Source organism: Leuresthes tenuis, unplaced genomic scaffold (assembly GCF_036924035.1).
Source record: "Leuresthes tenuis unplaced genomic scaffold, fLeuTen1.0.hap1 SCAF_7, whole genome shotgun sequence".
NCBI classification, from domain to species: domain Eukaryota; kingdom Metazoa; phylum Chordata; class Actinopteri; order Atheriniformes; family Atherinopsidae; genus Leuresthes; species Leuresthes tenuis.
In genome coordinates, this window is record NW_027325361.1 from 12725349 (window position 1) to 12750200 (window position 24852).

Consider the following 24852-nt stretch of genomic DNA (forward strand, 5'->3'; position numbering starts at 1 on the left):
CGTGTCATTTCACGTTACGTACTGTGAAAGGATGACACCCTGCCCTGTACTTTTACCCTGACTCTAACCATTTGGAGTGTTATTTTAAGATCATAAAATGACACACCGAAAGCTTAGGATGGAAATAAATGACACGGGAAAAGTGCACTGAGTGGCATGCTATTCATAAGCATTTCCATGAGATCATGTTAAAAAAGTTCTCAAGCAAAAATACAAGTACACCTGAAAATACATGTGGACATGCACTAATACACACATACACACACACACACTCATAACTAGACAGAGTCATACAGCAATGCTGCAGGCTAATCAGTAAGACAATGGAATGTACATGCAAAATAAAGATTCTTAGGTAGAACAGTATGAAACAAACATGTACACATGCACAGAACCTACTCATGCGGTTTGTGAAGACACTTCTCTGCAATTATCAAAACATAAATATGCATCCTCTATGGATGTACACTTGTAGATTTATCTATATATGATGTCATCCTCTGAAAAACAGAAATCCTGTGATTCAGACTTGGCTGTAAAGTATGTAGAACATGTGAATGGATCTATTATCTTTGTTTTTCCTCTTTCTCTTCCTGGCTGTATGGACATTTACCTGGACTTTCCTTTATCTCAATCTTACTTCTCTCTTCTCCCTTTCAAGCTTGCACTGTATGGTTTATTTGTCCTCTGAGGCAATGTATCATTTCCTCTTAAACACTCCTCACCCATAACAAAACAGGCTTCTTCATTCCTGTTGCATCACTGTGAAAGCACACAAACTATCACACACATTATACAGTGTGCATACAGGCAGAAACAAGACAATAGAGACGATTGATTTTCTTTTCTGTGTATGCGAGTGTGTGCGTGTGTGTGTGTGTATGAGTAAGGCCAAAAAATAAATAAAAGGAAGGAAAACACAAAGGCTGTAAAGATAACTCAGGGAGGACTGGCACCGTCTGTGCCATGTTCTACTGCAAAACAAAAAAAGGCCTGGGGAAAAACTCCTCTCTACTCTTCTGGATGGTAATGTGGGAAATCTGGAGTGCAAAAGGCTTGCAACTGTACGCACATGCCTTGAAAATGAGCATCTGTTGATGGTTTCATTGAGAAAAAATCAAGGAAGTGTTTTTGGTTTTCTTTTATCTCCTATATTATGTGTGTTTGGAACTGGTGGAAGCATTGCTGCAGCATTGTAGCTTAAAAAGAAGAGTAAGGCAGGGGATATGGAAGGATGGGAGGAGGAATGGGGGAGGCAGAAAGAGGGCACGACAGGCTGTGAGGGCGTTTGTCCTACAGATTGTTTACAGCTGAGGTGGCTAATGTGTCACTCGGAAGCAAAGAAAGGAAAAGAAAGGAGGGTGGGCGATTTAGACGACTAAGGAAGAACCTCCCTGCATGTGTGTTGGGGTAACAACAAAATATAAAAAATTGGGGGCCCACCTTTGAAAACACAAGTGCCAAGTCAGAGGACTACACAAAAGCAAGGGGTGGAGTGCTGGCACTCCTTGAAGTATAACTGAGAAAGGGTCAAGACTCTTTTTGCTCTTCTTCTACCCATTGTGGAGACCACATGGGAAAGCACAGTGAGGCTGTCATTGGCACTTTGTGTGAGGTAGATTTGAGTGCACGGATGTCTAAAAGCTCAATGCTGAGAAATATTCAAGTCTTTAAAAGGTTACTTTATAGAATAATTGACACATTTTAAGTGCACTGATGCAGGACGAAAGAAACATTTCTGACTGTGAGGGACATAGAAATTGGATTGCAGGGGGTCTTTTTCATCCCATTAAAAAGTTATATATATATAAGATATCCTAGTGAGTGAAGGAAAAACCAGACAAACATTTCTTCTTTTGAACAACCTCTGTTTCCCTTCATAAATAACCCCTGCTCATCCTAAACATCATTTGCCAGTAAACTTACCCCAGTCTCAGGGTGTGCAGTCCACGCTAATTCTGTAGTGGCCCACTTTGTGTCCATCAACGTCTCTGCAAAAGGAGGCAGAAAGAAAACATCCAGGTCAGACAAAGAGGAATGGGGTGGCAGGAGGTCAATAGAACTTTCAATGGATTTACAACAATGTCATAAAACTTGTAAAATGATCCCAGTAACAGATAAGACGCTTTTGACCGAAGCCGTTCTCAGATAACAGGGTGAATAACTGAACAGAAAGGATGGGCTTTGAGTAATATTAGATTCAGTCAAACAAAAGAAGTACTGTATGTGTGAGTGTGTGTCTGCGTGTGCAACATAAAAGACCAGAAGACAGCGGAAGAGTGAGACAGAGATCTAGGTGGCTGATCAGTGAGGTGTTGTGTGACATTTTATTGTTGCTCCACATTTGGCTAATTAGTCTCAATTAGATGCTTGTTTTAAACAAGGGGAAGCAAATGTCACAGAGAAACGAAATTTTGCTTCCCATAGGGCACTGTGTCATGCACACACACACACACACAGTTTGCAGCACGTTGTAAAACTCCAAGAGATATATAACTTAACAGAAGGCCCCTCAATGGAGAGGGGTAATAAAATTAGGTGTCACAAAGGGGAAGCTCTTGAGGGAAACAGAGGTCAGACCGCTTCAATTGGTTTCACTTTGTGTAAATACATGAGCATGTACACACTTTAACTTTAGCTCTGTTTTACACCTATCGCATGCCACAGTGGACACAAAATGGTGGACAGAGACGTCCTGCAAATCTCTTTTTTCATCTCAACTTTCCACTTCTTCAGTGAAAAGACACCAGCGTTGTTAGAGAAGGGAAGGGAGACTATAAATGTCGGCTCTTTTACTACCTGGCGCTCAAGGCGCAGTGTGCAGCCACAGTTATTATCTCAACCGCTGTGCTGTTCTACATGACAGTAAAAGATGATGAAACAGTGCAGCCAGAGAGTGCGATTGCACTGTCTTCATCGAAGGAGGTGCAAGATGTTCCATTTTTCCTGCCACAGTTGCAAAGGAGGAATTTGGAATAGTCTCTCTGCCCACTTTACTGCTCTACTACCTTCAGTTTTTCTCTGCCCCTGTCTTTCTCTTGAATTTTTAAAGACGCATGTATTTGCTTGGTAAGCTTTACAGAAATGAGACTTAAGTACAAAAAAAAAAATTAGTATAACATACGGATTTTACCACCACTTCTTCAGATACATGCTGTCACCCCTACTGCATCCAGGAGCCCCAGCACTTACAAAGGCAAAAAGCCCAGCCCTTTTTTAACTATGTTGAAAGGGATTTACTATGAATAACTTTGGGCGGTGCGATCTCTTTCTATCAGAGTGGATCTCTGTACTAAATAGAATATCATTCTTCAGTCTAGTGCCCAGGATCTCTTGTGTGCTAAGAGAGTTAAATGCTCTGAAATAAATCATGAATCCATTCGGCTCTTTGCAACCAGATATAGCCAAGTTTGTCACTTGTGCAAATTGTGGCCTACTACTGTCTTGATCTCAGAAACTGTGTCAGCGCACATTAGCTGCAGGACTTGACTTGACTCACTCTCTGACAGTGTGTGATTGGGGACTTGTTACTGACAGCTGTGCAGGTACGTAAGCTGGTGTTGTGGAAGTGATGTACCTCCATTGCCTGGTCTTTGTCATTACAACTGGATCATGTGTGTGGCACACTGCTCTGTCATTAGAGCTGACCTTGCAGAAAAACAGACAAAACAATGAAACGTAGTGACAGACAGCGATGGAACAGGAGTGGGAAGAAGAGATGAGATAGAATAACTAGAACCATCGAGCAGAGAGACCATTATGCAAAACACACACGCACACAAACGCACACACCTGTGAAATCTGACTCTGTGGTTTAGGCAGTCGATCATTCTGGAGTGCAGGTGCATCCAAAACCCCTCCTTTTTCAATGCATCTGCATTGTTTAACCAAACCCGGACTGTGTTTGTGTGTGTGTCTGACTGTGTGTTTGCGTGTCTGTGTCAGAGGGCAATTGTGTGCATATGTTTGTGTGTGTGTGTATTTGGTGCAAAGCCCTGCATTGTGCCCAAAGTAGAGCATCAATCCTAAGTCAATGGGCTGGACTGAAAGCACTGGATGGCCCCAACCTGACCTGGCTTTTCCCTATCAGCGTGTGGGTGTACATATGCATATCTGCTTGTTTGGTGTTTACAACACATCAGATAATACAAGAACAGCACAATATACATGACTGTATAGCTAAATTCAAATACTGGTAATGAGACACAAAACACAGATGCAAAAGAGCACAAACCAGGAAATTAAGTGACATATGTTCATGAACACAGCAACAGCTTTCGGAGCGAAACCGACAGACTTAAGCTGTGTAGATGATAATGCACAGGAGGGAGGTAGACTAAGACAGATTAAGGAAAGAAAGGTATCTTTTAAAGCAAACAATCTTATAAATCCTCTAAGAATATGTTGGCAGGCTGCCTAATGGGCCTGGGAGTGAAAAACCAAACAAAAAAAAAAAAAAATAGGTGGAAAGAAAACCAGAAGGACAAGTTGAGGGAGAAACTACTACACTGTGTAACTATAAGACCCTCCCCTGTACAAAGGACATGCTCTTGTTGCCTTTTTATCTCTATACGATTCAACTCTTTCCAATCCTGGAGGTATAAAATGAGAGGAGGAGTGATTGTAGGTAGGAGGCGGAAATGGAACAGAGGGTAAATCAGGAAAATGAACATGCAAATTCACTGCCATAAAGTACACACGGGGAGATCGAAAAAAGTATCTCATTCTCATTTCCTTTCTTTCTCTTCTCTTTCTTTACATTGATCCTCAATCTAATATTTACTCATTAAAAGGTCTGGCCTTTTGTCATCTGTCATTTGCCTTTTTCACTTTCCTCCCCCTTTCTTGCTAATCTATATGTCTTTGCTTATGTTTTCCCACAGCACATTGATGGATGTGACATGGAGTCTGGGACTGTTTTTCAACCACCCACAGCTTATAAGAATATTCAATTAGCAACTCACTGTTTGAGCAACCTGAGGATTGATTTAGTAAAGTGTTATTTATGATAGAGGTCAAATGCACCTGGGATTATCCTAACAACCATGGGGGGAAAACAGCAGTGGCATTTGTTTTCTCTGCATGCTGTGATTGTGTGAGAAAAACTGTAAAAATACAAACAGGCTTGGGGAGATCATACACAAGCAAATAAATGCTTACACGCACACACTAGCATACGCACATGCATGCAAAACCAACCCCTACAGACTAATCCCGTAATGACAGGGCAGGCCTAATAACAGGGGAGGGCACTGAAGCATTCGTCCCCATGGCCGTATCCAACACCCACGCACACACACATGCACATCAGCCTGAGTTACAAGCTTCTTAAAATATTTCTTTGTTCAAACAAGCAGACTGCTCAAAAGAAAAAGAAAAAAAGGAGCCGAAGGAGGAAAAGGGAAGAAACGCTATTATTGAGAGACAGGAATGTGTGGTCTTTTTACAAGTCTCCAGGTCGCAAAGAGCAGACAGGTGAGGGGTTAAGCTTAGATCTTGCCGCGACTATTTCAGATTTGTAGCATACCTGCCTTTGTTAGCGTGGTTCCATCAGGTGACAGCTAAAAAATACTGTATGTCTTGACAACCTGAGAGGTTACAGAATAATCTTCAAAATATTTAAGCCAATGGTGATAGTTAACTGTTAGCGAACATTTTCTCATGCAATTACAAAACAAAATGGCTTCACCTCAGGCATTATCATTACTGCTGTCTTAACAGGATTGTGTGAGCAGCTACAAAGGAAAAAGGAAAAAAGAAAAAAAAACAATGAAAATATCTAAACCTAAACCCTCTTAATGACTCCTTCCTCAAAACCCTTCCCTTCAGGCTTCTCCACCAGTTAATTATCTTTTCCCCACCTCTTCCCCAAGTTGCTTTTGTTGTGTTCTTCTACAGTCAAACAGACCAAGCACATGGCGACCTGGCATGAGGCAGCCACTCCATTAAAATACTATGCTGTCTGGTTGCCAAACACTTAAGCCTCTGTTTAGCCACAGAAACAGTGAAATGTGTCAACACTGAGAGCAAGGACCCCACGCTCAACTTATTAGCGCTATTAGCCTGATTGTTTTGTGAGCCATCTTTGTTGGCTCCACTTTTGTTATCCGGAGTGAAGCTGAGGCAGAGAAAGAGGAAGAGAGACACAGAGAAAGAGGGCAGGAGTAGAGATGCTTTTCAAATTCAAATTGTCCAAGCAGTCTTTTTGCCTTTGTCTGGGGCCAGAGGGCGATGATTAGGAGAAGTCCCCTCCATTTTAGGGCAAGGCCTCCCCTTTAGCCCCCCTTCTCTCAGACACACACACACAGACACTCACAGTCATGGTAATTGGTTGCTGCGACATGGACAAGCCAAGGAGTTGATTCCCCTGTGGAATTCCTGAGCGGACTCACCCCCCATCACAACTCCTCCCCATTAGAACGTACACGCACACACACACAAACACACGAACACACATACCTCATCCGCTACCACTCACTGTCAGTCATCCCACAATGGGTATCACACAAAAAGTTTGTGTGTGTGTGTGCATATACAACAGGGTAACGCCACAAATACTTGGTAAATAAGCTCTCTTTCTATCTCTTTTTTCCCCTCTCTCATTTCCCACTATCATCCCTCTCAATAGGGAAGTCTAATGAAATCAAGTCTTGCACTGTGCATTTGTCAGTGGGACACCGTTCCCAATCATTTTCCCCTTGCAAGAAGATACCTTGGGGCTTAATGCTTTTTGGATTTTGGACGGCGTGGCTGTTAGTTTTTTTCTTTTTTGGTTCTCTTTTTAGCCCTTCATGTGTCAAGAGGCAATTTCAGACAAACAGCTCTTGCCAGATGACTCCGACTTTCTGATAAATAAACAAAAACAAACAACTATGTTTTTTTTTTTCCTTCGGTCAGAGGGTTTGTGGGAGCAGAGCAAAGCCAAGCAAAGCGATTCAAATGGAAAAAGCAAAAGCTTTGATCACTGCAAGGAGGACATTGTGAGCTATGTCGCATACATATACGTGTATGTGCACATTAGTGTGTGAGTGTGTGTGTGCAGCAACCAAGCAGGCTATTGTGTCTTTCAAGGGCTCATGAAGTCTAGTCTAGTTCCTGTAACTGCCAGCGGAATGGGTCTTTATCCCTGTTCTTCTCTTTCTTTTTCTCTCTCCCTCATTCTACGTCTTTCTCTCATCTCTCCCTCTTTCCCGCTCCTATCTCTCTAATAATTACAAACCACAGAGGATCTGACGCACAGGTAGCCTGAGGGCAGCTGTCTAAAAAACCAGGTGTGCGTCTGTGTGTGCATGAGTGTGCATTGTCAGTTCTCTTGCTAAGTATGAGTGATTTAACATGTGGTTGGAGGTTGAGAGAAATAGGAAAGTTTAAAGAAATGTTTTTACACTCATTATGGTTTTTTTTTTGTTCCTATTTTTTTAATGTTAATCGATTTGAAGACAGGTAGAAATCTCTTTTCCAGAATAACTTCTAATATAGCAAGTAATATATCAAAATTGGACCTTGAAGAATTGAAGCTCATTTCATAACTGAGTGAAAGTCAAGGATAACTGGATATATGAAGAATGAATGACTACATTTTCTAAATGACTTTGCTGGGAATGCCAAAAGATGGACACTCACTCCCCTCCTATATTTTCTATTCTATTCGAATTTCATTGTGCACATTCTCTCCTTTCATGGCCTCTACTTTCCAGTTGATAACCCAACCCAGCATTCACAGCTTTCTGCATTATCCCATGGAGCCACTGAATGGCTCTGTGTTCTGCTGCTATTGAATAAGTCACAGCCCCCTTAAATAGCGCTGGCATAAAAATAAATAAAAAAAAACGTATTTAACACACCCAAACTCACAGCAGGGGGTTAGCCATTACTACTTATTCTGATATGTGCTGATATGTGCGCTTATCTTAAAACTCCTATGCTAAAACTCTTTTGAGTTCTTGATATAATGTGTGTGCACGCTGTTCATCAGGAGAGCTGCTACCTTTACTTTGTTACTGTACTTCAATTTTATCAACACATTTTTGTCTTTGTTAAGTTGTAAATGAATATTAACTGACGCTGCCTTGGTGTTTCAAGATGAATACATTTAAAGTGAATAGTTACCCCTTTGTTTTCTGTGATCTAAGAGCTGCTCTTGATTTGCTCTTAAAGGGAATGTGAACATTGAATTATGTGTCTTTCCCTGCCTCATTAGTGAAGTTATACACTGTTATCTTCGCATATGTGTATGCGTATAAGACTGCTAATGCTGTCTGTCATTCTATATTAGCACAATTCTTGGCTTTTGTCAGAGAGGACCTAACCACTTTTGTGTTTTTTGTCACAGCAATGTCATCATGTATAACTTATGATCTACTGAGTTTCTTTCCTATTTCAAAATATTTTGGTAGAGAAGTCATCCAAACGCCTGTTGATTTACGACACTGAGGTGTTTGGCTTTGCCTTGTGGAATCTAATTTGAACTGCCAGTGCTTCAACTAACGTCTCCTAAGCTTAGATCACCTGAAAAGATGGAGTAAAATCCCTACACTTGAAGTAAATTAGCAAAGTATACTTGCAAATTACTAGACCTGTTTTTGTTTTAATGTGTTGAAAAATGTCATAAAATAAGCCAAATAAATAGGATCTGAGTGATAATCTGCAGAGTGCTGGTTCATCCAAGTCTGCCAGTGTTTAAGCACCACCAGGAATTGGGCACAAGACCAGATTTTTGTAGAGACGTGGGATGTTTATATTGTCCAACATGGAAACTATTGCCTCAAACTTTACCATAAATGAAGTCATTTTTCACTCACAACTCTTTACGGAAAGTCTGCAGACCCTTCCATCAAAGTTTAGAATACAGTTTTCTTTTCTTCTAATAAGAATACTGACAGCAAACAGAGCTTAGACATAACATTCTGCTATTGAAATAGATCTATATAGCCATGCATGGTCACCTTGCATGCGTCTGCGCGAGACGCCAAGATGCCATCATCAAATTTCCTGGCAAATGACACGGCCAACTGCAGCTGAAAAATGCAAACAAGCAAGTGAGCAGCAGGTTCGCTTTTACCCCAAGGATCTGCATATGTAAATACAGATCTCCTTGTCAAGATATGTGGGTATTTGTGTGTGTTTCTGTTTATATGGAGTTATTTGTCTCTTTGTGTGTGTTGTAGGGCATAGTGGGGGGTGTGCTTGTCACCCCAGCTGTTGATTTAATTTTGTTTCACCTCATGCTCCCTCGAGGGCAGCAATACCTGGAATATGATTCGTGTTTAAAACACAATGTAATGTAACTGCAACCACACTGAGCTCTGATTGATTTAGTAGTATGCAACTCAAATGAAATGCAAAAGATACGCCACACACTCATACACATCAACACGTGTAGGTGCACATTTCAAACTTCTATAAAAAGACCCCTTTGACGTGCATCAAAATAACAGGCAGGCAAGACATCTCCTTGCATCAGCTACGCCTTTATCTTTTAACCACACCTATTTATAACATGTACTGTGAAAAACACTTTTATTCAGGGATGAGTTACAGTAAAGCGTTTTCTTGTACGTAGGGTTTCAAAGCCTTGCTCAAGGGCACCTTAGAAGAAAGCTGGAAAGAATAACGGCTACAATGTATGCTACATCAAAAATTTATATAAACTATTTAACATATTCATTTGCATTCGTTCAATGAAAAAGGATATGAGATTTGTTACTTTGCCAAATCCAGAATTAATTTTAATGCAACTGGAGTCCAGCAGGAACTCATTCAACATCATTTTAAAGCAAATACATGAAAAAAAAACAAATACATGTATTTATTTAATGTTTGTTACTGACATTAAAGAGCGCCTCAATATGTGTTCATCCTCAAAGAAAAAAAATGTAAAAGGGGGGCGGTAGAATAATTTACTCAGATAAAGCAGCATCGGTATTCTTTGATATCCATGCTGCTCTGATAGCTTTTTTGCGGATAAGGCTAATGAACAAATGACACTTCATAGCTCGCAACCTGATAAGAATCTTGTGAGCTAGTGCAGACGATAATAAATATGAAGTGCCTCAAAGGTCAAACAAGAAGAGGGGAAGATAGACTATAATTCAATTAGTCTCGAAATAAGCCTTTTACTTACATAACAAAAAAACTAATTAAATTGAATCAAAGGGTGGCATGCAGGTATGAAACGTATTCATACATATTATCTGTCTACGTGTGTCTGTGAGTAGAAACTCACCTGGGGGCCTCTTTCTCTTTCAGGGATTTTGAGTTTTAGTGATGCAGGCTAGCATTGTGACAAGTGAGTGCCACGAGTCATGTGTCAAAACATGTGGTGAGCATTTTCTGTGTGTGTCCATATATAGACCTTTAAAAAGACACTGAGAATAATAATAAAACTGCACTTGCTTTATGATTGTAAGCCACTTAATGCTGAATGCAAAAGGCAGTGAATAAAAAAAATCATTCTTCTGAACATATGCCTGTATTTTTAGTGCAGCAATAAAGGAAATAACAACTAAATACGGGTTTATATGTCCAGATGAAACAGGAAGTGTGTGGCTACTTGTGATATTTAAAAAAGACATTTAATGCACATTTGTACAAGCATGTTAATATGTGGCCATATAATGAAACAAAAAAAGAAGGACAGAAAAAGACAAAGGAAGAGGGAACAAGAGGTGGGAATTCAAAGAGAATGTGGGAAATTCAAAGAAGAGACAAAGAGAGAGAAGGGAACAAGGCTGAAAAAAGATGGAAATGAAAGGCAGAAGGGGAGGGTGTGGTGACAGGGGGGGGGGGGCAAGAGGGAGGAGAAAAGCCAGAGGTTAGAGAAAGAGGGAGGACGAAGAGCTAGTACATGTTCTCTTGTATTCCCCACAGCTCCTGCACTTCTTTCATTGCCATAGTGTTTTTGGCATGTTGACATGCAGAAGCCTTCAGAGACCGAGTGTTTAGATGTCTACAGTGTCCTCTGAATGTTTCTGTGTCTGCTTCAAGTGTCTACATTTAACATGCAGCCTGATGGGAACTGTTTCTGCTCATTGCCTTACTGCAGCTCAGGGAGCCATTATTAACATCACTGCTGTGCTTTTCTCTTTTACTTTCTATTCTTTTTTCTTCCTCCTTTCCTTTCCTCTCCTCTCTACTCTTTTCCTCTCCTCTCAAGCCTCCCTCTGCTCCACTGCATCCATTCATAACAGCTCGATTGCTCTGGAAACTGCCTGCGTAGAAGATAGCCGCACAGATTCTCAGGCCTAAACTGCGATAGCAGCAACTTGTCCTTGGGGACCTCTGTGTGAATGGAGGCATTTCGTTGGTGCTGGGAGAAGTGTTCGTGGGTACATGCACACACTCACCTGTGTGGATGAATGAGCTTGTATGGGTGGAAGCTGCTGATTATCAGAATGTCTCAGAAGTATAGGAAGCAGAAACATGCACAAAATACACACTAATTCACATGGCTTTGTTGAGATGGTCTATTGTGCCGCCTACACAGTTGTATTGTGTGTGAGCAGTTACTTCACAGCTCTAATAGCAGGTTTCAGACAATTTAGCTCGTCAGCAATGGCTGACTCAACAAACAGTACTCAAACACAGGGGAACACAAACTCATGCTGTATACTTACATAATGCCAAAGCATACGCATTATCCATAATACATACAAACAGAAAATGAGACATGTTATTAAGACACATACATATGCACACAGAAACACACAAATCCCGTTTGTTCACAGGGGGTGTATCCCAGAAAGAGCTGGAACCAGGCATTGAATAAAAGCCGTGGCTTTTTGAATGGCTGAGCACCACAAGAAAAGGGCTTAGCACCCAGCTTTGCCATTCTGTTTCAACAGACACTGAGTCTCCCACAAACACATGGCCTCACTATTTCTCTTACTCACTCTGGCTTGCTCTCCCTCTGTATCCCTCTGCCATTGTTTGTTCTTAATACAGTCTCTGCTAATACAGTCATCTGCCAACATATCGGATCACTTTACAGTGCACTTCCAGCGCAGTATGTAATGATTGTGTTGAATCTAATTAAAGATGGCTACTTCCTGTTTCACCCGGAACAGCTGCCTGTGCGTCTGCTGTGAGGGGCAAAGCCCCAATGTGGTTTCACATTTTCCACATGCCAGTGGCTTCCAATTACTTTAAAACAGTTTAAAGTAGAAACCAAAAGTCTTTGAGGTTTTCTTGTTTCTTGTCTGGTTCTCCACGGAAACTTGCCCAGATAGGATAAATAAAATAACATAACCGAAATTTGAGCTGGTGACTGCTCTATTAGCATAGATTCTAACTAGACATACTAAGAGATGGTGATTTATGAAGATGTTGCAGGATAATTATCAAGTCAATTATCACTGCCAGTCATGTTCATTTTCTAGGTAAGCCCTCATTTACCTGCGAAAAAGAAGAAAAGAGAAAAAAATTGCAGATGGGGAATTTTAGAAGATGAGTAATTACACTCTACCCCGCCCCTACATCACACTTGTCTTGTCCTCTATTTTTTTCAAAAGATGGGACGAGGACAACCAGATGATGTGCCTCTCACATCACATTGCTACAGTTTAACTGCTTGCTATGCCATTCGTTTTTCAGGTCAAAGTTACCAAGAACAAAAGGGAGATTGGGCAGTTAAAGTTAGGAATGCAACCAGCCAAGTCAGGGCTATGCAGGTCTGTGTGACTGTCGTACACAAACACACACCCTCTCTGTAACAGACACGCAAATCCATAAACACAAAGATCATATAAAAGTGACCTCTTTCTCTTTGTGCCCTCAGGTTCAACTCGGGGAGTGGTGTCTTATGTTAAATTGAAAAAATAAAAACCTGACGTAGCACGCAACATTGCAAATACAAACAGGAGGAGAAAAAATAATCGGATGCACTCATACACCAAATTCTGTTTAATGTGAAACACACTCCAAGGTAAACTGGGCGGGCCATTCATGTGGTTCTGTCCTTTTCACATCATTCATTCCATACAATTCTGATTTTCTTTGTTCTACTTTTATGACAAAGCCGCTCTCATTCCTCATTTTCGCCTCTTCTGATGCAGATTCCATGACTTGAACAAGCAAACGACCCCAAACTCTGAAGTGAATCGGTTGTTGTTCCTACGCCACACAACTTTCCATCAGTACTATCTTCTATGAATACGATGGCAAAATACAGCCTGATTTCTGTCTTATTCTTCTAAATATGAATAATGGTTTATAGTCTATGATGACAAATAGCAGCATGCTGATTGCCAAAAAGATGCAATTTATTTATTCTCAGTCCAGGCTTTACAACTTAAGCTGGTACTCGGAGATAAATGTGTTTATTATTTGGAAACATTACCCTTGGAGTAAAAGGTTAAGGGGAGTCACCAATATTACTCATGGCTATTTTGTTTTTCAATACCACATACTCACTAATGGCTTGATGAGATTAATCATGTTGATCTGTTTAGAGTGGATGCTGTGGATCTCACTTTCTCTGTCTCTCTCCCTCCCCTTCTCGGGCCTCTATTCTTAATCGCCTCTGAGTTAATTAATCTTACACTTGGCTGCAGTAATAACTTGACTCGTTAGATCTCCTCTGTACAAATGGACTTTGCCTTTTAAGCAGTTAAAAGCACCAGTAATGAACCAGCAATAGGGAATGCATAATAAGAGAGAGAGAGCTTTTGGAGCATCCATAAAAATCTCAAAACATGACACTGCCAATGCTAATATCTACTCTGCCTTGCATGTGCATTAAATTTACATTTATGTTCCCATAAAGAAACCTCCTGTAAGTGTGGCTGTAGAAGGCTTTGGAGAAAGCTTGACATCCTGAATTGCTAACCCTTTAAGAGGCCGACAAACTCCAAGAATAATTCAAAAGAGATGCAGGAAAAACCTCACATAACTCAATAGCTTCTTCTGTATCTAAGAAATGAACATGGCGAGAAATTAGTGTTTAAATCATGGGGAGGAGTTGAAAGTTAAACCAGAACTAAAAAGAAATGTGCATTTTCAAGACATAATATTCATTTTGTTCTGGAAGGATTTGTCAGATGGACCATCAGTTAATGGATCAATCAATTAATCTACTTAAAGGCGCAATACTGACCAGCAATATTCTGATTCCAGAGTCTGGTGGCTGTCAGTGGTATTGCATGACAGGCACATAATTGGCGTTATATGTTCATATTTGACTAAAGGAGTATGTGGGCAGTGACGCTTGAGAACGTTTGAAACGAACATACCTGTTTGCCCACATAAAGTGAGAATAAATGAGCCTTCAATAGGTATAATGTCGTTTGAAAAAATTGATAAAGAGGATATGAGATTGAAAAAAGTATTAGGCCTTCCAATATACTCAATACATTATAAATATGTTCACTTTCAAACTTAATAACTATAACAAAATAAATAACATATGTGAAAACTGGTGAAATTTAAAATGCAGTTTTGTTATATTACACGGGGAAGTAATAGTGACACAAAACAATAGAAACATTTGTAGCACAAGATTAAAACATTATCTCATTACATTAAAGGATTCCTCTTGGTTTGCTCTTCAAAACATATTCCTTTCATTATAAAAATCATACTTTATCATGTTAGATTTTTTTTTATCTATACTGATTTATAAATAAAAAGACAAAGAGCAAAAGCTATTTCTGAAAAGTGAATGTCAACCAAATGTAGCTGACAATGACAGAAGTAGGGAAGTCAAAGGCCAGCCACGGCCTATACCGTCCACATTACCTGTCCTTAGCCCTGCTCAGCACTGCTTGGTCAATCTCATGGTCAGGGATTGGCAGGGTCCCAAACCTTATTACATATTAATGTATTTAACCTATGGAGAAACCGCTCAATAGAGAGCCACAGCACAGAATCCTGGCTCTGAGCAATTAAAAGTAATTGACGGATGGACAGAGAGATCCAAGGCTGCTGGGGTCCATATGGCAGGGGGCTTTCAGAGCCCCACTGCAATTACATAAAGACCTCTGTGCATTGGCATGACACATAGAGGGCCCCAGACAGCAACATCAGAGAAAAAAGGAATAAATCATACAACAGTTAGTAACACACACAAAGTCACATGTGGACACACTCGCACTGTAAAGTCAACTATACTTTCGCAGAAATGGACAAACTGGCAAGGTCACAAGTATCAAAATACAGAGGATTCACACAGGCAGTGCAGGTTGACGCATTTACAGAGTGCTATCCATTTTTCTCCAGCGCACGGAGAAATGCAACTAATCACAACATGAGGACAGAAAAAATCGTGTCACCCTTCCACACTCAAGAATTTTCTAACACTTTAGCAAGTCTAACAGTTATCGGAGAGTATTCTGGCCAGGAGATTCTGCCCTTTTTTGTCTTTCACCCGTTGTACAGCAGTGATGAACTGAGAGAAAGACACTTGGCATTCATTAGGACAAGGAAGAAAAGAAACACAAACTCAAGTGAGGATGAGAGAAGTTTGATAGTTTGGCTGAATGATGTGAATGAAAAATGAGTTTCATTCACAGAGGGAGCTTTGGGTTAAATATATTTTCTACAGTTTTTTTTCTCTATACAAGATATTTAGATATTTTTCATTCTGTCATCTGTCTACTTCTCTACTATTATTTTTTTTTAGATATTTTTCATTCTGTCATCTGTCTACTTTTCTATCCCTCTCTTTCTCTTGGGATATGAAGGAGGGCTATAGGCTACCCTAGCTAATGTATTATTCACCCTTCATTGATGTGTAACTAAAGCTGGCCGTTTAGAGGGAGCGGGGTGTCACCAATTATCCCACACCACTACCACTACCTTCGCATACACACAGTAGCTCTAGCCACAGGGCCGCCATGCAGCCATTGATTAATGTGCTGACACACAGTGCATGTTTGTGCACACACACATTTTGTTGCAGCTGAAACATGAATTTTTATCAAACATGGATGTGCGTATGTGTTTTTGCATGTGACATGACACAGAAGGTATGGGAAAGGACCACAGATATACTGAAAAGATAGCACATTGTCAGACAACCAATAGCCTGTGTGTGTGTATTCTTGTGTGTGAATAAGACCATAAGGTCAATCGATGTCAGTCTTTACAGTGACTTTTGCCGTTTTGATAATCCACAAATTTTTAAATAATATCACATCAATTTTTTGCCACTGGTGACACAAGCGTTAAGCGATGAGACTACATAGTGGGAAGCTACAAGTTGCTTGAGCAACAAGTCTTGCTTCCTTATGTGTCCTCAAACACAATGGATCAAATTGAATTTAGATGAGCAAAATATATAGGAATCTTATTTTTCATCAGGGCTATTTAAGACAATCAGTGATTAACTTTTTCATTGGTAACCCAGGAATGTCCCTTACATAAACACCTGCTTCACTGAGGTACTCAGCGAAAGGACTGCCTGCACCAAATCTAGGTAGTTAAAAAATAACAGTCCCAGTGTGTATGCATAAGCCTACCCATTAGCACATGTGTTCAGCTTGGTTCAGTTCTGTTGTGGCCTGCTGTGTTCTAATCTGAAGGGAATCAACAAGACAGAAGTGCCAGTTTGTTTTTCTTTGCAACTGGAGTCATGGAAAATTAGATGCATCAGAAATTTCACTGTGTTTCCCTTCTAATTCCATCTGCGTTCAGCACAAGAACACATGCCGGACCACTTGGTGGTCCAAGTAAGCTAAAGGGGGTTAGTAATGCTCCAACTGCAGGGTGTGGATAAGCACTGACCTGATTAGTCATCAGCCCTGACCCTGACCTTGCCAAAGTGGGAGGAATACAAATGAATCCCTGCGGCTGTTGGCCAGTAAATCTGACTTTGGACCCGTGTTTATGGGAATCAGACCGCACCACACAAGGCCACAGCAAATGGGCTCACTGAACCCGAACAGTGACTTCATCATTAAAAGGAATGGAAAGAAGAAAAAAAACACTTTGTATAGGGTGTTTGCCGGACTGATTGGTAGCTACAGTAATTATAAGACTGTGGTTGTTGGAATGATCTCATGCTGCTGGCATAGAATGAAAAAAGGTAGTTTGAAGTTAACAGTATCTGTTGTTTTAACATGTTTGCAAGGAGCCACAGCTTGAAAAATTACATATATCAATTGATTGCGAATGATAGTGGTTAAATCTGTACAGCTCCTTCTGCTCATGGAAAGTGTTAAAATTTCACCAACATGAAGCCTCTTATTCATTTTCATTTCATCCATATCTCACGACTGTCATAGCTGAACATATTTAGGCTACTCTGGTCTTGGGTTAATTAACAGGTGAAGAATTACTTAGACAGATGGAGATGGAAATTGATTTTTTTTAAAGTGTTGCCTCATTATCCCATGTGGGGCACTTTATCCAGTACCACAGAAACACAACACCAGACAACGTGGGTTGTGTAATGTCAAGGTCATATGTGTGTTACAGTTTGGTGTGTGAATTGACAAAATTAGGGTCTAGAATTGTCTGGAAGCAGGGCCATTAGTGAGAGACTAATTAGGGGAGACCAAGTGGTTACCAGTACAGGTCGAAGCCAAGATTCATAAATAAGTAAGTGCAGGGGCAGCTTGGTCGCCTAATTAACAAAGCGTGAAAAAAGGGCGTGAATCCCATGAGGCACCAGCCCAATCTGGTTGCAAGCATGAGCTATCGGCAGCAATCCTGTCTATCTTGGTGGCATTGATTGATAGCATACTAAATTGAATCTCTAATCATCACCACCCTTTTAGTTCCTGGACCCCTGAGGATTTACAGAGGCCAAATGTGGCACAGGGGGCAATGCCTTTTTATCCCTTTTCTGACACTGGTGACATAAACACTGCAACCCCCTCCCACAACCTTCCTCCTGTGTTCACTTGACCATCCCCATCTGGTCAGGGGTTATCTTACCCCTGTGTGTGTTCTTGCTCACACTTTCACGTCTCTGTCGATTGTTTTTTGACACTCTAAGCCATTTGGCTACAGGTATTCAAAACCCAAAAACACCCTGCAACTCACACTTAGACACCCTCTGCCACCTAAAATGGCATATCAAGTTACAACCCACTGTGGCAGTCCTTGTCTTTTTGTAACTATTCCTCCTGTGCTAATCTTTCATATTGTCCATGTTGACAGGCAGGAAACGTGTTTTGTAAAGAACGCTGAGGGTGACTATGACATGTTGTCATAAAGAACCATTTGCTTTTCGTAAAATACAGGAAACATTTCCAGTCAATGGAATGAGTGGAGATGACGTACGTTGGCTACACCTTTTTAAAGCGCAAAATGCAGAGATATCTTGACAATCAAGACCTTATCAAATAGCAGACAACAACAGTGAGTCTCCAAGCAGTAAATAGCATCTGGCTCCCAGGTGCCCAGTGTCGCTGTTCGGATTTTAAGATAACAGGCCGAGGAAAACACTGCAATTGGAACTTACTGTAATTGTGATGAGCTGCAGTCTCAGAACAGGGATCAGGTGAGGAACAGAGGACAGAACAGGACTACATGGACACACAGGAAGACATGAAAGAGCAAAGGACTAGATTGGCAGTTTACTGAAAGTTAAGAAAGATCATAGCCCAAAAGTAAGGCAGCGAAGAAGACAGGGTGAAGAGCATTGACTCTTGTAGATTTCCTTCTTGACAGAGGCCTCGAAAAGAGACCAAGCTATTCCATCTGGCAAAATACATTGATGATTTACCCAATGACCTAAGCCTTTATCTGATCAAATGGCAATAAAGTGTATTGGTCCATGTAAATCAACATTTGTGCCAAACGTAAACCTTGAGCCAATGTAAAAGAACAGATGCTGGTAAATAACACCATGCTTTGTTCTCACTGATAAACTAATTAAACTTGGCTTAGAGAACCTTGGAAATTTATTGATAGGTGGCTAATAAAACCACAATGCTTAGCTATTGTTAAGCTTGCTGTCACAACTCAAATGACATGAAGTGTTTACTCACATGCTCCCGTTTCCTTGTTTTCAACTCAAGTCATTTTTGCTCCATCTGCCATTGAATCACCCACGATACAATATCGGAAATTACATTTTGAAATTGCCACACAATGCTTCCATTGATTGTCACGATAAGACTCACTAAAAAGCCAAAAGTGTATTCCCTCCAGACTACATGAAAGCCTGAATCTTTATCTTGCAACCAATGTGCATGTGTGAGACAGAGACTGGATGTAAGAGTTAGTTAAAGGCACTGATGGAAAGCAGTGAATCTTCCTTCGAGGTGCAATCCTGTATCTGAAAGTAAGCTGCATACTATAAAAGCAAAGACTTAGATGATAGATTGGTGGCAGTATTTCGAGTAAGGAGATTATAAAGTATTGTGGTTTCTTTATTGTAGTATTGTAGAGCAAACTGCTGTTCATTTGCTTAGCGCTCCACACTCAATCCATCTGTGCTTCTGCTAACTATTTGTTCACATCCATCCATTCTCCTTTAAACTTAACTCAGTTGACCTTGGCTCCCCATAACCTCTGGCCTGCATAGTTGCTTTGCTCAACACTTTTTTGCATGAACTGGCAAGCCAATAAACAGAACTAAGTACCTTTTGAAAATGAGAACCATCTGAACCCCTCTTTTTGCCTTCCTGTTTTTCTCACTCTGCATGGCCTCACACATATGCGCACCTCCAACTTTGAGGGGCCTTAATAAATGATACCCTTTCTGACTTTGACTCGGTAGGTGGGTGGTTGAGACATACCGAGAGTTGGAATCACCACACTCATCACTCACCGGTCCATGCTTGAGACTCACACTCCAGAAGAGGCTGGGGTATTCCATGCATCACTGCAAAGAAAGGACATCCCTGGAACCTCCTATCTGCCATTGCCTTTAAATGTTGTAGGAATCCAGAATGCTAACATATGACTTCTGCAAAAGGTAACAGGGAGGTCAGGTACCATGCATAAGCCTTAGAAGACATCTTGCCTGCTTGATCTTTTTAATCCTTGCTCTCTCTTTCATTTCATACCCATGCATACATAAGGGGATAAAAAATTGAGAAGTTTTTGAACTGCCCGGATACTTCAAACCCCTTCCTCTCCTCTCAGTCTCTGAGCTCCCCTGCTGCTCTGTTCGGACGAGGGGAAAGAGGCTGATCAATTGAGTTCGACAGAAATTAAATGAATGGAATCAGCTGATTGATTCATTAGCAGAGGAGTGAATGAAAGTGGATGTTAGCTCTGACCCTAAGAAACAGGTGCAAGGGTTAGGTTTTTGTGGGGGTTTGCGTGAATGTGCAATTGGTGGAGGTCATTTGTGCATACGTGTGTATGGCTGTGTAATTAAGCAACTGTCACCATTCAAGTGTGTGAGTATGCAACGGAGTGAGATGAGAGGTCAGAAGAGATTTCCATAGGGTGTGAAAGGGAAAAGGGAAGCTGTTTATGGCCTGACTTGGCACAGAGGGAGGGGGTCAACCAATGCTGTCCTGTACTTTCATCTTTCTTCAAGTAATTAGTTTACCACAGCATTTGATGTCAAATCCTTGTTAAAAACCACAGCTAAAAACAACCATGTACAACAGACATGGTATGATGGTGACTTATATTTCAGATGATATATATTAATGACTCGATCAATCTACATTGAAGTAAATTTGCTGAATTTCAAAGAAGACACTTTTTGAAATTAATCTTTTCAATCAAAAGCTGATGGACTGCAGTCTTACAAAAGCTCTGACTGAAGGTAATGATGATGCCTTCTTTCCCATCCTGACAGCAGCTGAAAACACACCACATGAGTGTTATCTGTCACACACCACAATTTATAGCTATCTGCATCTACACCTCTGCCAAATGGACAGCTTTTAGGGGCTGTCTGAATAGGAACTATCCAATAGCAACACCCCCACATTTGCTAGATTGCCTCCACTAAATACTCACCTTAATAACAGCCATTTAGGTGTTCTGACCTTCCTTTCATTGTCCTTTTGATATTGTATTTGCCTAAACTTTAAAGTTACTGTGTCACTGAGACTCAACTTTTGCTGAGGTTAAAGGAATGCTCCCCACAGCTGGCAGCGTCTGGGGGGAGGCTGCAGTGTGGAACCATGGGGATTATGTAAATATCTTGACAAAAGGTTGCATGCGGTTGGTGCTGCTGCCACTGAGATGTGTTGGATTTGCCCAGAGTGAGTTGTGCAGAGAAGTGTGTTTAAGATGTTCAGAATAAATCTGGTGAACTGTTGATAAGGGAGCAGGGGTCTGGTTAAACCTGCCGCTGTTCTTAAGAGGACCAGAGGAGAAAAGGAGAAATATCTAATAGGAGTAGGGAGCCCTCCTTTTGCCTGTGGGCCTTTTGAAGTGTAGATAAAGTGCAGGTGGTGAGTGTTTTTGACACCAAGGATGTGAAGTGGGACAGAAAAGGTGTAATAGGCTCCTGCTGCAACAACATACTCCTAAGAACAGGAACACTTGCACACAGAACCCTTTACCCACTAAAATATACACTATTAAAACACTTTCTCCCCCCACATATGCATTATGTTTAATTACAGTGAACATTTGAGCCCATCACATCAGTCATGACTTCAGCATTCCCTTTCAAGCAGTACCAATCATCACACACAGTCTTACTCAGGATGGCTGTTTGAAAATGAGCAAAAGCTGTTTCTCTCCTCTTGAAAGGAACAAGGCCTGGAAGTATGCCGTCAGCCTCAAAATGTCTCACCATTAACCACCCAGTTATGGTTAAACTCAACAAAGCAATCTCCTTCCCCATTTCCTGCATTTCTCATTTTTTATATTTAACAAGACTAGCAGAGGCTAAAACCAGGTAACGTGGCTTTCCTTCCTCCCTCAAGTCGCACTTTTTTTTTTACAGCTGTGTCCACTCAGTCCACACAGATGTAACCGGCCGTTTTTAAAGACAAATATCAAAGATCTTTTTCTGCTCTGCTGGCAAAAATTGTTACAAGAGACCGTAGCTCGTAAAGAATTGGTAGGAGGAGGCCCCGAGGTTGATCAAACTGCTGCAAGGAGAAGTCTCCTTCTCCAAACTCCACCCTTCAAACCCCTTCTGTGACATGCAGGATAATGGCTGTCATGTGTCCATACCCAGCAGCCCAGATCCAAAATGCAAAGCCTTCATCTGCAGGCTGGCAGAGGAAGCCCAAGCACACACCACTAACCCAGTCTTTAACTGTGCCGAGGACCTCATCTGCTGGTGTGCTTTTTTTTCTTTTTTCTTTGTGTGCGTGTGTGTGTGTGTGTGTGTGTCAATGAGCCATAGAAGGTTACACAGTCGATCTTTATAAATATACACATCCTCTTTTAAGGTATTTTTATTCACCACTGGAATAGGATGACCCCTGGAGTTTGATTGTGTTAGGACAGCTATTGTGAGAAGAAGCAAGACTAGCCTTGGGAAGTGAGCCCCACCTCGAAATAATCCAGGGGGGCCCGTTCATGGCCTCTGAATAGGGGTCAGGGGATGTGGGCTGACTGTGGGTGGAAATCACAGCAGGTACTAACTCACTTATAATCTGGACAGTTTGACACATGGTAATTTCAGCTGTACTTTATAGATATCCGGTGCAGACAAGGCCAATAAAACACCAGCTCTGATGGCCATTAATATTATGTCAAACATTTCATCAGTATTTTGAAAGTCATCAATATAGTTTGGTGAGAGCCATGACAAAAGGCTCAGTCTGAGTGAGTTTAGCGATGTAAAACACACGTTATCCATCTGCATACATACAGGAAAACATGTGCCGAGCTCCTGTGGAGGAGTTTTTCCATTGCAACACCATAAACAGGTTCAAGAAAGTGCGATAATATACAAGCAATGAACAGTCAATTAAGCTATTTTTTTCCTCTACCATACACAAACAGAGTATATTATAAAGGAGATGTAGTCTGAAATAATTTGTTTTTCTATAGGTACACGGAGTATCTGCTCAGAAACAGTTTCTCGTATTCATGCAAATTCAGTGTCTCCATCTCTCCATGTAATTATTACATTATTTAATTTTTAATCCTTCTTACTGGATTGAGCACACCCAGAGACTCTTGCACCCCCGCAATGCACACACAAACACTCCCCTAGCCCTATATCCACCCACTTGCTCTCTCTACAAGTGCAAAATCTCTCCCTGACTCTCTTTCGCTCCCTGTGTCTCTCCCTCTCTGTCTCTCTCGTTCTGCTCGACTGACTGCAGACAGCAGTGTGTGTGCGTGTGTGTGTGTGTGTGTGTGTGTGTGTGTGTGTGTGGTGGGCAGGCCCAGACACATTCACCCCCACACCCCCCACTTGCTCTCAACAGTGGGTGTCAAAGACCTGCCATCCCACAAGGCCCCACTGTTGGATGACAGGATAGACTGTGCACACAAATGTCATTTATACAAAACAGCAAACTATATACACACACAAAATTTCTGTTTTGGAATCCTCTCTCACTGAACTAATATCAGTTTAGACTACTTGCAATGGCCTGTTTACATGAAGATTGATATATAGCTGCAAAGCCATCAGGGTAATAAAGTGAGTGAGGTATATGAGAGTATATTATGTGATAACGTTTGTCAGGCTTTAATCACAGTAAAATAACCTATAAAATGTGGCTACATTGGCCAAATTCATTATAATTACACACACAAACAAAAAAAGAATCAAAATAATGTCATGTAAACTAGATAAATGACACTTAGAGCTTTGAGTATTAGCACTATTGCTGCTTATTGTTGTTGGAGACAGGCAGAAATATAAACATATATTCTACTGCATTTGTCTGCCAAAAGGGGGACATGATTTAATATTATATTAAGGTAAACCAAGCAAACAATGAGAAAACTACTGTATTACTGTAAGGAAAATTACACTCCTGTTTCTGCTAAAACTTGTATAGCTGCTTGATATTCTTCCCTCACAAGCTAAGTCACTAACTTTAAGCCTGAAACAATTTAGTGACACAGAACCGATAACTTTCTGTGTGTTAAATTTAGTTTCACCTTAAATTAGAACTACACTAAGGTCTAACAGAAGAAAGCTGCTATGACAACATCCCTATTTACATCTTTGATGGTGTGCTCTAACGGTCACTTCGCATTTTCAACCTTCTGGTGCATGAAGGTCCAGCAGGCCTAACACGACAGCTGCTTATCTACATTCCAGCTCGGTGAATCTTTCCTTGCCGCCATCTGAGCCGTGAACCTTTGGTGGGTGCGCATGAGTACTGCCACAGGCCCGCTGCATCTGTAAAGTCTGTCAACTCTGCTCTGAGTCTCTGATCCAAATCCACCCCATAATTCGACCGCCACCAGACTGCTCCTCCCATAGCATCCCATCCCAACTCTCAACATGTCGTCATCCACCCCCCACACCCACCCACCCTCCTTCCACCATTTTCCTTAGTGCTTTACGCCAATCTGAACCTAAGTCAGAGTACATCTGTTAAACATGGCGGCAGCTTATAGCATATGACCAGCTGACTGGCTCAGATCCCTGTTGAGGTCAATAGACCAGGATACTGGCAAAGGTGAAGGACCGGCACAGTTGTTGTCGATCATGTCTTTACGGTTTCCTTAATCAATGTCAAATATGAACAAATCTCTGAATACTATTTGGGACTGAATACTGTCTGCCTTGTGCCAGTATGTGGTTCTTTAGTAAGAATTAGAAATTCGCAACATCATCCATGGGAGATCGTTTGAAACTGTAATAAAAATAACCATCTTGAGTCGTAAGTGCAACACATAACTGTCGGATTAAAAATGAGTTGACAAACAAGAGTAACAAAAGGAAGAAAAACTGTTTAGTCAAACTAATAAAATAATAAATATATTTTAATTGTTTTTTATTTGTAAACATTTTTCAACAAAAAAATATGCTTTCATATAATAGTAATAACAACAACAACAATAATA

The 24852-nt window shown here is 40.9% G+C and overlaps 1 protein-coding gene across 4 annotated transcripts in view; it reads right to left on the reverse strand.

Moving 5' to 3' along the window:
* Nucleotides 1–24852, reverse strand: part of LOC140311803 (ephrin type-B receptor 3-like) — a 58661-nt gene that overhangs the window by 28451 nt on the left and 5358 nt on the right. For all 4 annotated transcript variants that reach the window (XM_072389346.1, XM_072389345.1, XM_072389344.1 and 1 more), the window contains exon 2: nt 1927–1991. In XM_072389346.1, coding sequence (XP_072245447.1) covers nt 1927–1991 — 65 coding nt within the window. The remainder of the gene's footprint in view (nt 1–1926; nt 1992–24852) is intronic.